Source organism: Tiliqua scincoides, chromosome 5 (genome assembly GCF_035046505.1).
Source record: "Tiliqua scincoides isolate rTilSci1 chromosome 5, rTilSci1.hap2, whole genome shotgun sequence".
In the NCBI taxonomy this organism is placed as follows: Eukaryota; Metazoa; Chordata; class Lepidosauria; order Squamata; family Scincidae; genus Tiliqua; species Tiliqua scincoides.
In genome coordinates, this window is record NC_089825.1 from 28,583,778 (window position 1) to 28,598,092 (window position 14,315).

The window sequence follows — 14,315 nt, forward strand, 5'->3', positions numbered from 1 at the left end:
AGCCAGGACTTTTCTTTCTTTCTTTCTTTCTTTCTTTCTTTCTTTCTTTCTTTCTTTCTTTCTTTCTTTCTTTCTTTCTTTCTTTCACAAGAAACAAATGAGAGGTTTCCAGACAGTATTGTGTGCAGGTCCTTTTTGTGTCTAAACACATCTCAACTGCTGACCTGCGTCTATTTACTGTATTTACTTTAAACTTACTTAAATAGATTTATTTCGTGTGTGTGTGTGATAGATTTTGTGTGGGTGTGTGTACACAAAATCGTGTGTGTGTATTCACAATCATGAATTGTGTTTTTTGTGTACACTCTATAAACGTGACCGCATATATCCGTGTAGAAGGAGTATAGAGTAAAAGGAGTGCAAAAGATCTATCTATCTATCTATCTATCTATCTATCTATCTATCTATCTATCTATCTATCTATCTATCAGGGCAGCTGCAGTCAGCTATCCATCCACCTTATATAGATGCATTATTATATATATGTATAATTTTATATATAATTTTATATATGTTTATAGAAAAAAATGTGTGTATATAAGGTGGATGGACAAATGACTAGCTGCCAATAACTTGATTCAGGGCTGCGTTCCATGATCTCCATGAAAATGAATAGCAGTTTGACCATCGGTCAACCCTATCCACACGTACCTGGGAGTAAACCCTATTGACCTGACTGGGGCTGGGCTGTGTAACAAACAGCTCAGGTGGGTTCGCTGGGGCGAGGAACTAAGCGAGCAGCGAGCTCACCTTCCAATAGAACGAATGGGGTCTCTCCTGCAGGTCACCCTCCATTCCACCCAAAGGCTGCTTGGCAGTCTTGTCGGGCGGCCTCTCCCTGTCATTTCGCGCGCCCCCTCCCCTTGTTAGCATTTGAATGGTGTTAGGGAGAGGGCTTCTTCGCCTGCTGTGCGTGCTCCCCCCCCCCCACCAGTCGAGCACCCAAAACCCAACCGCGGGAGCCCTTCGGGAGGGGAACCTTCTGCGCTGCCTCGCTAACGAGCTGCGCCTTCCTGCTCGCAGACCAGCAAAAAACCACCGTCATCGAGAACGGGGAGATCCGATTCAATGGGAAAGGCAAGAAGATCCGGAAGCCTCGCACCATCTACTCCAGCCTCCAGCTGCAGGCCTTGAACCACCGCTTCCAGCAGACCCAGTACCTGGCGCTCCCCGAGAGGGCAGAGCTGGCGGCATCCCTGGGACTGACACAGACACAGGTAATTCCCGGGCCGCGATCCTGGAGGAGGCCACGCTGGCGCAGGCCCCAGACCTAGACCCCAATCCTGAGCAGAGGCTAGAAGTCTATGGGGACCACGCTAGGGCAGGCCCCAGAACCCAGTATTGACCAGAGGCTAGAAATCTATGGGGACCATGCTGGGGCAAGACCCAGACCCCAGTATAGACCAGAGGCTAGAAATCTATGGGGTCCACGCCAGGGCAGGCCCCAGACCCCAATACTGGAGAGCCAGGGTGGTGTAGTGGATTGGGAGGTGGATTGGAAGGAAGATCCAGGTTCAAATTCCCCCTCAGCCATGAAGCTTCCTGGGTGACCATGGGCCACTTTCTCTCAGCCTCACCTACCTCACAGGGTTGTTGTGAGAAAAAAAGGAGGGGAGCAGCCTTGTACACAGCTCTCAGCTCTTCGGAGGAGGGCGGTATAAAAATGTGATAAATAAATATTGACCAGAGGCTAGATATCTATGGGGACCATATCACATTGATAGGATCAAGGGCAAAAGCTGTTGTGATATGCAAAATGCTTCGGGTATCTTTTCTTCATCTTCTGGGTGCTTTTTGGGGAGTGGGGGAGGCTTTGGTGGTGAATTTGGAAAGGTTTGGATGAAACTAACTAGAGTAGGGTTATTAAGCACATCATGTTCAGTGGTTCCCAAACTTTTTCGACTGGGGGCCCCCTTGACCTACTGGACCATTGACCACAACTTCTCATTAGGGCTACAATCCTATACTTTGTACTCACAGTTTGGGGACCACTGGATGATAAAAGAAGTCATTGAAGGTGCAAAGCCAGGATTAAGGGGGGGGGATTGAAAAGCCCCCTCCCAGGCCTGGGCCTAGAGCAGTGGAAATAAATTTAATGTCGTGCACAGCAGCCTCTGGGCTCGGAGAAAGCACACCTCCCTTCGTAATATCCAATAGTAAATTATCCTGGATGAGTAACTGGAATTCAGAGCTTGCCCTGGGGCGGGATGTACAAAAGGTGATGAGAGAGCCGACGATCAAAGGGAAGCGTGTACGAAATTAGAGCGAGTTAAGCCACAGTTAAAATGTGGTTGGTGCGTTCTGGGTTTCCCAGCAAAGTTAAGCCTGAATGACACACGGAGTTACGATTGACTTGGGGGGAGGGAAGGAGGAAAGCGATTAATCGGATTTGTGCAGAAAACAAAAAAATGCAAGCACGACACTGACGATTTCTGGTGAACTCAGAAGGTGGTGGATCACCCTTTCGCAAGGAATTCACGGGTGGATCCCAAGAAAGGGAGAGAAATCAGTTGTATGAATGGGGGTGGGGGGGTTGGATGACACTCAGTGCTAAGGGGCTTCCTTGGTAGGATGACAGGCCAAGGAAGATGTAGATAGAGATTATCGACTCAAATATTGGAAGGAATTCCGGTCTTTGTACCATCCAGGGTGGCCAAGAGTGGCACCCAGTTCCTCTGCTCTGTGGGCCACATTTCAGATTTTTCCATCTAGTTGTTCAGGTCCTGTCCATGTTAAGGGTCAGTGTTGGTTTTGCAGCACCTAAGGGCACCAGTCAGCCAAAAGTCATCAGCCTGTCCAGAGGGACACTTCACTGTTCTGGCTTCCCCCCCTTCCCTCTCCGAAGGGGCTTCTTATGGATTCACAAATAACTTCTTTATAGGCCGATCTGGAATCCAACAAAACTGACGTGTTTTGGGGTTTAAGCCAATTGAGTCCCATGGAAGCCTGCTGTAGACTTGATTCAGAGCCCGATCTGAAGCGCGCTAAAGTGGAAGTGGCAGGCCCCCTTCTTAAGCATGTTTACTTGGAAGTAAATCCCACTGCCTTGACTGGGATTTCTGAGTGTCTTGGGTCCCTTTTGAGAACAATGACGTCTTAGGGCTCCCACCTCCACCCAGGCACACCAGGATAATATGTACAGCAGAATCCTATGTACAGCGGAATCCTGACAGTGGAATCCTATGCACATCTACTCAGAAGTAAGTTCCATTGATTTCAGTGGGACTTACAATTAGGTAAGTGTGTACGTAGGATTTATTTATTTTTCACATTTTTATACTGCCCCTTCCTCCAAGGAGCTCAGAGTGGTGTACATGATTCCCTACCCCCTCTTGTTCTCACAACAACCCTGTGAGGTAGGTGAAGCTGAGAAAAAGTGTGTGTGTGTGTGTGTGTGTGTGTGTGAGAGAGAGAGAGAGAGAGAGAGAGCCAAGATGACCCAGGAAGATTCAGGGTTGAGCAAGGATTTGAACCTGGATCTTTCAGGTCTAAGTCCAACACCAGAACCACACCATTCTGGCTCCTTGGATTGCAGCCCGAGAGTCCGCTGTAATATCTCAATTATTTGAAAGGGGGGGAGACTTCCAAATACCACATGAGAGACTTGTGCATAGATTACCTCCGCTCAGTACAACGGAGCGCTGTGTTCCCCCCCCCCCCATAAATATAACACAATAGCTACGTATTCATGAAATATGGAGCGATGCATCCTTCCTTGTCTGCAGATATCTGAGTAGGTAGCTGCATGCAATGGACATGTATCAGACGTGTGAAAAGGGAGAGAATCTAACAATGCTTTCAAACTGACCTGACAAGGAAATAGTCTTTTGAAAAATATTCTAAACGCAGTAAATTCAGCAAGACCTCACTGAAGACAATGGGAAAGGGGGAAGGACAGACTTCTCCGCTCCCCTTTTCCTTTATCCTCGTTCAGACTTCTCAGGTCTTCTGCCTTTTGGTTGCAGGTGAAGATCTGGTTTCAGAACAAGCGTTCCAAGTTCAAGAAGCTGCTCAAGCAAGGCGGCAACCCCCACGAGAGCGACCCCCTGCCGGGCTCTGCCACCCTGTCCCCGCGGTCTCCAGGTCTGCCTCCTGTCTGGGACGTTTCAGCCTCTGCCAAAGGAGTCAACATGCCTCCCAATAGCTACATGCCTGGTTATTCTCACTGGTACTCTTCTCCACATCAAGACACAATGCAGAGACCACAAATGATGTGAACGGGCCAAGAGCAACAACTGCCTGGAGAAGCCTTGTCTCCAGCCTGGCCTTGCCAAGGAAGGGGTGGGGGGGGGGAGGCCAGCTCGCCGGCCTCTGGTTGAATTGGAGCGTGTGGCAAGGCAGAGAGACTCGAGGAGGCTGTGCCCTTCCCTTCCCTTTAACCTCAGCGATTGATCTCCAGCAGAAAGAGACCATTTGCGTGGTGGCCCACGTCAGACGTTCCTCTTTAGGATCTTTCCACTGGGACTTGGAGGCACCAAACCTCACCGGGAGTACAAGTCAAAGCAAAATAAAAAATAAAAAAAAATTAGACTTTTCCCACCAGCCCAAACAACAATTAAAAAAAAACACAACAAAGAACGAAAGCAATCAAAATCTCCTTCAATGACCAACAAGCTATGGAAGCTGCTCTATTTTGATTCACTGAGCCAAGACTGACTAAATCGATTGGATTTGGATGGAAATGGGGAGGGTTTTAAAAAAAAAGGGAGGAGAAAATATCTTTGTGGGGGGGGGGGATACGAAAGGAAAACATTTCTGGTTGAATTGGGACACTCCACCGCAAAGGAAGATCTGAGAGCTTTCTTGGAGTGAAACTGACAACAGGAAGGAGGACGAATCCGCGGTCTGTCTGCTTCACTCTCTCTTTGCCTCTCAAACGTTCCCACCTGAAACTGACCAGAAGTTCTCCTGCCCATGACCCACTGCGATGGAAGGAGCGCCTGCTCATTTCCTTGGGGTTTACCCAAGAGAATGGTCTCGCCTGTGGATTGTGGCCCGAGAGAGGGCAACCTGGGGAAGGTAACTCACAGAAAACAAAAGCCAAGTCCTCTAATCCGAATTGAAGGATGAAATAGCCACCCGCCCCCTCCACTCTCCCCTTCTCTCAACTCCCGAGCAATCTGGCTGTATATATTGTTGAATTTTAGTTGTATATATCTACTTTGTATGTTTTGTCTCCTTTCATATATAGAGTAAAAGCCACAAAAACCTCCTCGCCTCCTGCACTTTCCTAGCGTTTGGCAAAGGCTCTCTCTCTCTCTCTCTCTCTCTCTCTCTCTCTCTCTCTCTCTCTCTCTCTCTCCCCCTTCCCAGTTTCCAGCTGGGGAAGCGACCACTTTAGGCTGCAATCCTATCCACACGTAGCTGGGAGGAAGCTCCATTGACTTGAATGAGGCTTCCTTCTGAGTAGACAGGCAGAGGATTGGGCTCTTAAATAACTGAGAGCCCAATCCTTTGCATGTCTACTCAGAAGTAAGTCCCATTACACCCAGTAGGGCTTACCCCCACGAAAGAGTGTATAGGATTGTAGCCTCAGTCCTAAACCCTTCGTATGCTTGCAAGTGACATAAGTTTCAGTGTGAATCCTGTGTTGTGGTTTCGGAGCCTACCAAGCAGCCCAAGTCCATGCGTATATATTCGGAAGCAAGCCTCACTGCATTCCCCCTGGGCCTTTCTCCCAAGTAACTATCCAGCTGGGATGGGAGCCTAAAACCTATGGAGAAGAGTTGGAAAGGAAACGTCCATATATTTAATGATGGAGTAGAATGGATGTATATCAATACAAGATGTTTATCTATAGGGAACCATGAAGCAGGTGGCCGTCAAAGGTGGATATTATGTAATTGTGGCTACAATCCTATGCACACTTTCCTGGGAGTAAGCTCCATTGAACACAATGGGACTTGCTTCTGAGTAAACATGTGTAGGATTTCACTGTCTCACACACACGTGCAACCGTACCAGACATGCAAATACCTGTAGTCCTGCCTGTTTTGTAATTGTCTGCCTACCTCTTCAGTAAAGGCTGTATTTTCTAAAGGAGACTCCTCTGGATCCAGAACCCCGGGGGGGGGGATTTAAGCTGATGGGCACCTTTGCAAACCAGCAGTACCCAAGCGGCTCTCAAGACAGGTGAAAGAGGCATAGAGACTTGCCGTTTCTCTCCCTGAATAGCCAAGCAGATTGGGGATTGTGAAAACCAGGGAGGCCTTGATGGTCTCAAAGGGTGATGGGCGATCCTAGATCGAAGCAGGTTTGGGTAAAGCCAAGAAAGCCCACGCCTATGCGTGTCTACTCAGAAGTAAGCCCCATAATAGTCAATGGGGCTTCCTCCCATGAAAGTGAGGATAGGAGTGTAGCTTTACAGCCCAATCCTATCCCTACTTACCTGGGAGTAGTCAGCGGGTGTGTGTGTGTGTGTGGTGCTCGTGTGCCTACTACTCCCCAGGTAGACAACTGAAGCTGCTTAATGTTCTTCAGAGCTGGGCGAGGGCGACCTAGCGCACGACGCCGTGTCCAGGGCGAATGAGATCCTTCCTAGGCTTTGCCAAAGCAGGAAACCAGAAACATGAAAAGCCCCCCTTCCTTTTCTTTTTTTCCCCCGTCACACAAGCAGGATACCCCATGCTGCGAGAATTAATGGCTAGAGTCCTGGGCACCCTTCAAATTATGAACCTTGAAACCACTGAGCCATTCATCAGAAGTCAATGGAGATCCTCAGAGTGCCTCCGTCTAATGACAGCCACGTACAGTCGTGCAAAAGGACAGTCACTATAATTAGACACAAAAGCCCAAGACTACTTACCCGTGTACCAGCGCCGGTTTTTTGTTGAGCAACTTCCCCGCTCAGTCAGTCTTCAGAGTGGCTTAGAAACCGATCAAGTCTTGTCATTTTCTACCACTCGCATTGTTACATTAGCAGGCAAAAAAAAAATGTTTTCTTTTCTCTGGGCTTTTTTTTTTTTATTCCTCGCCTCCCCATTCCCACTGTGAAACTTTGGGTTCAGCTCTCCCCAGGATCAATGGTGAACAAAGCCCCCAGCTGCAGTGCCATCCAATTTGAAGCAGACATTGGGGACAATTTCAGGTTTTTATCCATAAGAAGGGTTTTTTTTTTAAAACCCCCATTCTCTTAAATGCAGCCATAATTAGAGTAATTTTTCATGTAGCCCGCTGATTACAGCGTTTTTACCGTCAAAGATAATTACCTGTAATTTTCCTCCACTTTTAATACTAAAAAGCCATCTTTATTTAGATTCAGGAACAGGAAAGGCGAAACAAAAGAGGGAAATTATTCTGTTATTCATACACAAATTGCAGAAGATGTGGGACCTCAAATTGAAAATTAACCAAAATTATAATGCCGGGAAGAATGGAAGAGGCTTCTGAGGTACAGCTGGTTCTGGGGTTCAAGGGATGCATGCAGCTTCATGGTACAAGGGGGGAAAGCTACCATGCATTTAAACCAAGGAGTAGCCTGGCTTCTTTTGTAGCCGGTTCCTAAAGAGGTCCTGAAGGAAGGGGGGGGGGAATCCTAAAACTAGTGGGACCACAGGGAAGGGGAAAGGGTGTTACTGGAACCCCGATCCAAAGGAACCACAGGGTTGATAACCCCAAGTCTCATCCATTTTCTAGAAGGGGGGCATTGAGATGCAACCTGCACGGCCCCTCGTTTCAAGAGAGCAAACGTGTTTAGGATCACCGTATAAGGATTCCAGTCTCGCCCTATTGAAATCATTCTCCCCTGAACGGCAGGTATCTGAGAGGCTGCCCAGTGAAACGCACTGGCAGTAACTGGGTTCTGGAACGGGGTGTTGGGTCCATCCATCCTCCTGCCCACTTGACTGTTTTCTTCAAGAGAGCGTCAGGGCCTCCACCCCGTCCCTGTCCCAGGGCTGTCCTATACCCCGGGGTTGCACGTTCACATTTCCCTGCTTAGCTCCTCTCCTTGCTCAGGATCTCCACGGTTGGGTCTGCTTTAAGATTGCCATCAACGGCCAGTTCTTGGATCGCGTAGGTGGGCAGTGCCAAGCCACTTGGGGAGGTTCTTTTTGCCTCTTTAGATCAAGTTGGTTTTTTTAAAAAAAAAAATTTTTATTTGTTTACTTGCTTTGAGTAGCTCCTATTCGGTGAGTAGGACTGGGAGTAGGAGCTACAGTGGGCCTTTGCAACGTCCAGTTGGTGATTACAACAACAACAACAAAAAACTTTACCTGGCTTGCAGTTATGGGAGTGAGAGAGAGAGGGAGGGGGGACTCAGCGTCAGCTATAGATAGGAGTGGGACAATTCTGCCTTTCAAGCAGAATACTAGGGCTTCAAGCTCGGGGGTTTCTCCTCGTTGTTCACTAAACGACCTGGTTATCATATTAGATAATCACATTAGGTAAGAAGAACCTCCCCTCCCTTTCAAGGTCCCTCAAAGTTCTGGTGTAACTGTAAATAACTGAATCATGTCAGTTGCCCATTGCTGTCTGAAATAAAGCATAAGGAGTGCGTGGAAAGGTGTGGATGAAGGGGGGTGAGAGAGAGAGAGGCTGCAGTCCTATATATACTTTATATCCTGTATACATTTTATATACACTATCCACATGGAAGTAAGCCACACTGAAGACAATAGACTTACTTCCAAGTAGACATGCCTAGGATTGCGCGCGCGCGCTCTCTTGCTCTCTCTCTCTCTCTCTCTCTCTCTCTCTCTCTCTCACACACACACACACACACACACACACACACACACACACACACACACCCATGGGTTGTAAATGTGTTAGCACTTAGGATGCCACAGGACTCCTTGTTGGTTCCACCTGCCATCAACATCCATGGCAAAACGCCCGTTGCTTTTGGGGAGAGACCAAGAGGTATTCCCAAAGCGAAAAGCAAACCCACGCCGAAGCCAAGAGGTTTAGAAGCGAAATGGTATATAGGCAACCCATGTCAGTCCCGCCAGTCCTGATTCCCCGCACTCTGAGGCCAAGGAACCGGGTGAGAACGTTTTCTAAGCCCGATCCTCTGTACTCTTGCTCGGGGATAAGGCCCATTGGAACGAATTGTATGAGCTGCAAGCGGAAAAGCGTTCTGAGCACCCCGGCTAAGTCTGATATAGCCCATTGTAAGACAGAGCAGTGGCATAGCTAGAGGGGGTGCAAAGCACTAAGTTTTGCGGGGAGCCTCAGCGCAGTGTGCAAGGGTTCCCTCCCCCTCCCCTTCGGAGCAATTCGCCTCCGTTTTGCTCTCCCCCAAGGGAAGGGTCCCTTGCACGCTGCGGTTAGGCTTCCCCTCAAAACTTAGTGCTTTGCACCCCCTCTAGGTACGCCACTGATACAGAGGGTTCATTTCCAAGGAAAGTGCGTCGGATCGGAGGGTAAATCGGTTTCATATTCAGATAGAATTTCCTGACTGACACGACATAGTGGTATTACAAGCCAGTCTCCTTTGCTGGGCTTTGTGTCTGATCGTTTTGAAAGACGTCGCCTTTCAAAGAAGGGCCCAGGAACCTTGATCGGAAGCAGATTCGTCCAGAGAAAAGCCCCAAGGCGAATGGCACCCTGATTTTGGGCATGTGTATGGGGAAAGAAGTGCCACCAAACTCATTGGGGCTCACTTCTAAGTAAACCTGTCTAGGACTGCAGCCTTACTCTTTAAGCACATGTTTACAGAATTATAACATAGTTCCCCCCCCCCCACGCACACATCACCTCCTGACACAGTGGACTAATCTCTGCTCAGGGAACAGGACTACCCTGGAGAAAGTGGGTGTAATCCCTCTTACTTCAAATCGAGAATGTAAACCTCCTTAGAGTTAACGCGGTGGAAATGAAGCCATTCCCCTGGACTTCTTCGAAGTGATTCCCAAATGACAGCACTGTGATACGCTGACAACACCCCCTCCCCTTTTCTCCTATCGGGTTTGAGAAAGCCCCCCCTCAATGCCGCCGCTTCCCCCACGCACACCTTCTTTCCGAACCCTCTGAGCTAGGAAGCGCAAATAAATAAATAATAAATAAATAGTCGTTGCACCAGGTGAGGGGAAAGCAAAACAAAACAGAGAATTCTGAACGCTCAGAAGTCACCTAAACCAAAACCAGAGTCTTACAATAAAGGCGACAGACTGGCTGGTTACCTGACCAGCTAAATGAATAACAACCACTTCCTATGCGTGTCTGATCAAAAGTAAGTCCCATTAGTATCAGTGGGGCTTATTCCCAGGAAAGTGTGGATAGGATTGGGCTGTTAGGTTACTATCCTATCCCCATTTACATGGGAGTAAGTCCCATTGACTGTAATGGGACTTACTTATGAGTAGACACGCTTAGGATTGGGCTGTAAACCAGCCAGCCAGCCAGCCAGCCAGCCAGCCAGCCAGCCAGATAGATAGATAGATAGATAGATAGATAGATAGATAGATAGATAGATAGATAGATAGATAGATAGATAGATAGATAGATAGATAGATAGATAGATAGATAGATAGAGTCGGTACCCCAGATTAGGGGAAAGCAAAACAGAGAATCCTGATAGGTCTGGAGTCACCCAAACCAAAACCTAGCATAAAGGTGATAGACTGGCTGGTTACCTGGCCAGCTAAATAAAGAAGCTTGCCAGCCAGCCAGCCAGCTATTTATTAAATAAATAAATAAATAAATAAATAAATAAATAAATAAATAAAATGTTCCTTGTTCTGTCTGGGTTGAAAAACAGTCTAGGAAGGACAGGAAGAAGGAGAGAAATACTAAAATAACCCTTTTACCTTTAAAAAATAATAATAATTTAAAAATCCATCCCTGACACGTGGGGAAAGCTACTGCTAAAGGGATAAGTGGAAGAAGCGGAGACATTAATTTAAAAAAAAAACTTACCCTGTGCAAATCTGTTAAGCAGGGATGAGGGTCTAAGGTAATGTATAGTGGAGAGAAGCGAAGGAGAATATTTTTCTGAGTCTCAGGGCAGAAGCTCTTTCTCTATATTCGTGGTTGACTGAGCATATCCAGGTGTGAAATTGTTTGCACACCCCAGCACCTCTTATATTGCCAGCAAAATTAGCTGTTATTACTGTCACTGTTTAGTGATGGTTAGCTTGATAAAAAAAAAAAAAAAGGAAAAGAAACCGCTGTAATCAAGACCTGGCGCATCTTTGCAAATTACAGATAATTGTAAACGTCCAGATTATGATAATAGCATCCTAATCCAGCCTGCGATATAATTATTACAGAGTGTTACATCTGAAACTGTCCAGTAGGGCTAATTCGGCCATTATTTAGACCTCTTTTTTTTTTTCTCCCCCACCTCCCCTCCACTACAAATGGGTTGCTGAGCTGAAAATGTACGATTGTAATTTCACGGGGCACTCAATGAGTAATGATAGAGGAAGGGGGGAAGGAAAAATACAAAAGCGAAATGTGAACGGGAGCGATCAAATCAAACTCGGGAGGACCCAAGAAAAAAGGGGAAGGAGGAAAAGAAGGAGAAGAAAACAAGTCTGGGTGGTTTCAGGGGGAGGCAGAAGAGCGGGAATTAAGAAAGGAGCAAATGGGGGGGCTGCAGATCTACGGGTCCTCAGCTCAGCTACTGGGTGGGTTTGTTGTGTATTCAACAGTGGGTGCTTCTGGGCGTCCGCTCATATCTCTCTCTCTCTCTCTCTCTCTCTCTCTCTCTCTCGTTGCAATCGGAGACGGAGGGACGCACAAGGAAGGAAGGCTTCAAGCCCTTTCCCTCCCCAGTCCCCCAAGGTTGCAACACGTTTCGGGGCTGAACCAAATGCCATCATCGAGTCCCATGGAACCTGCATTGATCCAACCAAAACAACGCGGAAGAAGGGGCTTGCTGGATCAGACCTGGGGCCACCCACTGCCCAAGCCTATGCCCGCCTACTCAGAAGTCAGTCTCATGATAGCCAATGGGGCTCACTGCCAGGAAGGGGTGTTTAGGATCGCAGCCCTAGTCCAGAATCCTGTTTCCAAGATCCTCCCAAGAAGGGTACGAGTAGCCTCTTTCCCTTCTCCCCAAATCGGTTGCCACCCTCAGCAGCACCCGGTCTTCAGAGCTGTACACCACCCCTCCGGTGCCATTAGAGAGTTTCAGCGGAATCGTCCCATTGATTTCAGCTGATTAATAGCCAGAACCCCCTCAGCACGTTGGAGGAAGATTCATACGTGTGAATCGGGACTTACTTCCAAGAGTCTGATTTCCAGGGAGGGTATTTAGGATCAGAGAGAGAGAGAGAGAGAGAGAGAGAGAGAGAGCGCTTCAGGGGTTCTATCATTTCAACACATACACACCCACGTGCGACCTGTCTCCCAAAGTCTCGTTCAATATTCCCTTATTGGACGAGCTCTTGGGAGCCCCAAAAGGCAATTAGCCGGCTAAGTCTTAATTGCAATCAATTAAACAAAGCAGCCTGTCGAAGATGTACGCTCTCCTCTATTGTCTCCGGTGTTTTAATGGATGTAACTGTACAATGCTGGGGGGGGGGGGGCAGAGACTTGCCTGGGCTGCTCTTGACAGCAGTCATCAAAGGAGGTCCTTGACGCTGTAACAGACCGTTCACACACACACACTCCTTTCCCTTATTCACACACGTGCCCCGAGTCCAAGCCATTTAGTGGTGGTGGGGCAAAGTGCCTTGAGTATCGGGGGGGATAAGACGGTGTGCATCTAGGCAGACCACCCCTCCCCCACTCACTGGCCAGAAAAGGGACGTTTCCACAGACCGCGCTTCGGATCGGGGCCTTAAGCCGCACTTACTCGAAGGTAAACGCGATGGAGATCAACAGGCCTTTCCAAGGCACACGCACGATGTGTGATGCTGGTGGCGGTGGATGGAACGAGGATGCGGAAGTCCCAGAACTCTGTACGGTGCAAATGAATGGTGGTGCATCAACTGGGCTTGTGCAAACGATTGTGATTGTGGAGCATCAGGTGCTCTTTTCCCCAACAGCAGTCAGTCTGAAGGAGAAGTGGCTGGACTGACTCAGGCCTTGAGGGTTTTGCAGTGAAAGCAAGGAATCGGGGTTTCACTGCACCCCCCACCCCCCACCATATGCGGTTAGTCCTTATGAAGCCCAAGGAGGAGAATGTGGGGCAAAAGCGCGGGCAGCACCTGGGGCTTAGACTCCAGCTTCCCGGGTCCCTTCCTTCCACATCCCTTCCTGGCTGGGTGCACTTCGAGACTCGTGGATTCCCAGGCTCTCCCTCGCAGATCTCAGAGCGTCGTGCGAGAGAGTGGAACTGGGAAGGAGGGAGGAGATCCCGTGGTGGAAGGGGCAGGCCTGGAGATGATGGGCCAAGGGAGCGTTTCCTGGGTCGCAGCGAGCAGACCGGGGCGGTCAGAGGCGGAATCTGGAAGACCGTTTCCGCTCAGTGGAGCTTCTGAGGGCTGGAAGATCTTGCTTTCTGGGAGGGATTCCGGATCCAGCCATCGCTTCTTTTTCCTGCTTTCTCTCCCGGGCTCGAAAGGGTTAAAATGCAAAGCGAGACAGAAGGAGGAGCCCCCCCCCCCCACAAACAGAGCCTCCCCTTCTGAACTGACCTGCAAAGCAGGATATAATGCAGGTACAAGAAGGATGACTAGCTGTAGGGTTGTGTGTCCCCCCCCCCCCATCCTCACCATGGCTTTACTGAAACTATACACAACGCCTTCCATGATCCTATGCCCTCCCCAAACACACACGGGGGGGGGGGGAAGCGATGTGTGAGATGCTTATATATCTATACCCCTACAGGCCTGGGAAGAAACCTTTGGAGGCCCCTCTGCCCCTGCAAAGATGAGCCCTGCCAGCAATTTGAAGGGATGGGACCAGCATCTATTCCCATTATGTAGGACTCTTCGTGTGTTGGAGACAGAGAGAGGAAAGCTGGTGAGACAACAGATACTTACTCCAAAGCACCATCTAGCAACAAAGTGGTGGGGGGGAAAGCAATGCGTAGTGGAACCGATGTATTCCTGTTGGAGTCCGTCGGACTTGATCGTTTTCAACAAACCCCAAAGGATGGTTTTTGGTTTTGTTTTGTTCTGCTGCGCCAATGTGCCTGCTCTCCTAAATTGAAGGAATGTTGTACTGGAGACGTTGTTTGAAAGAAGATTTATATAGAGGGGGATTGGACCAGGGTGGGCGTGATGGGGGAGGAGAAGCAGGGGAAAGTTCTCTCCCTCTCTCTTTCTCTCTCTCTCTCTCTCTCTCTCTCTCTCTCTCACACACACACACACACACACACACCCCAGTTAAGGGTTCCTAAAGGAGAGTAACAGAAACTCTTCCCCCAACCTTCTGTAATTGTGCTATCATGGGAGATGCAGCAGAGAGGACGGAGGAGA

At 48.6% G+C, this 14,315-nt stretch overlaps 1 protein-coding gene across 1 annotated transcript in view; it reads left to right on the plus strand.

Moving 5' to 3' along the window:
* Nucleotides 1-4,217, plus strand: part of DLX6 (distal-less homeobox 6) — a 10,178-nt gene extending 5,961 nt beyond the window's left edge. Inside the window, exon 4 of the mRNA XM_066628848.1 lies at nt 3,966-4,217. Coding sequence (XP_066484945.1) covers nt 3,966-4,217 — 252 coding nt within the window. The remainder of the gene's footprint in view (nt 1-3,965) is intronic.
* The last annotated feature ends 10,098 nt before the right edge of the window (nt 4,218-14,315 follow it).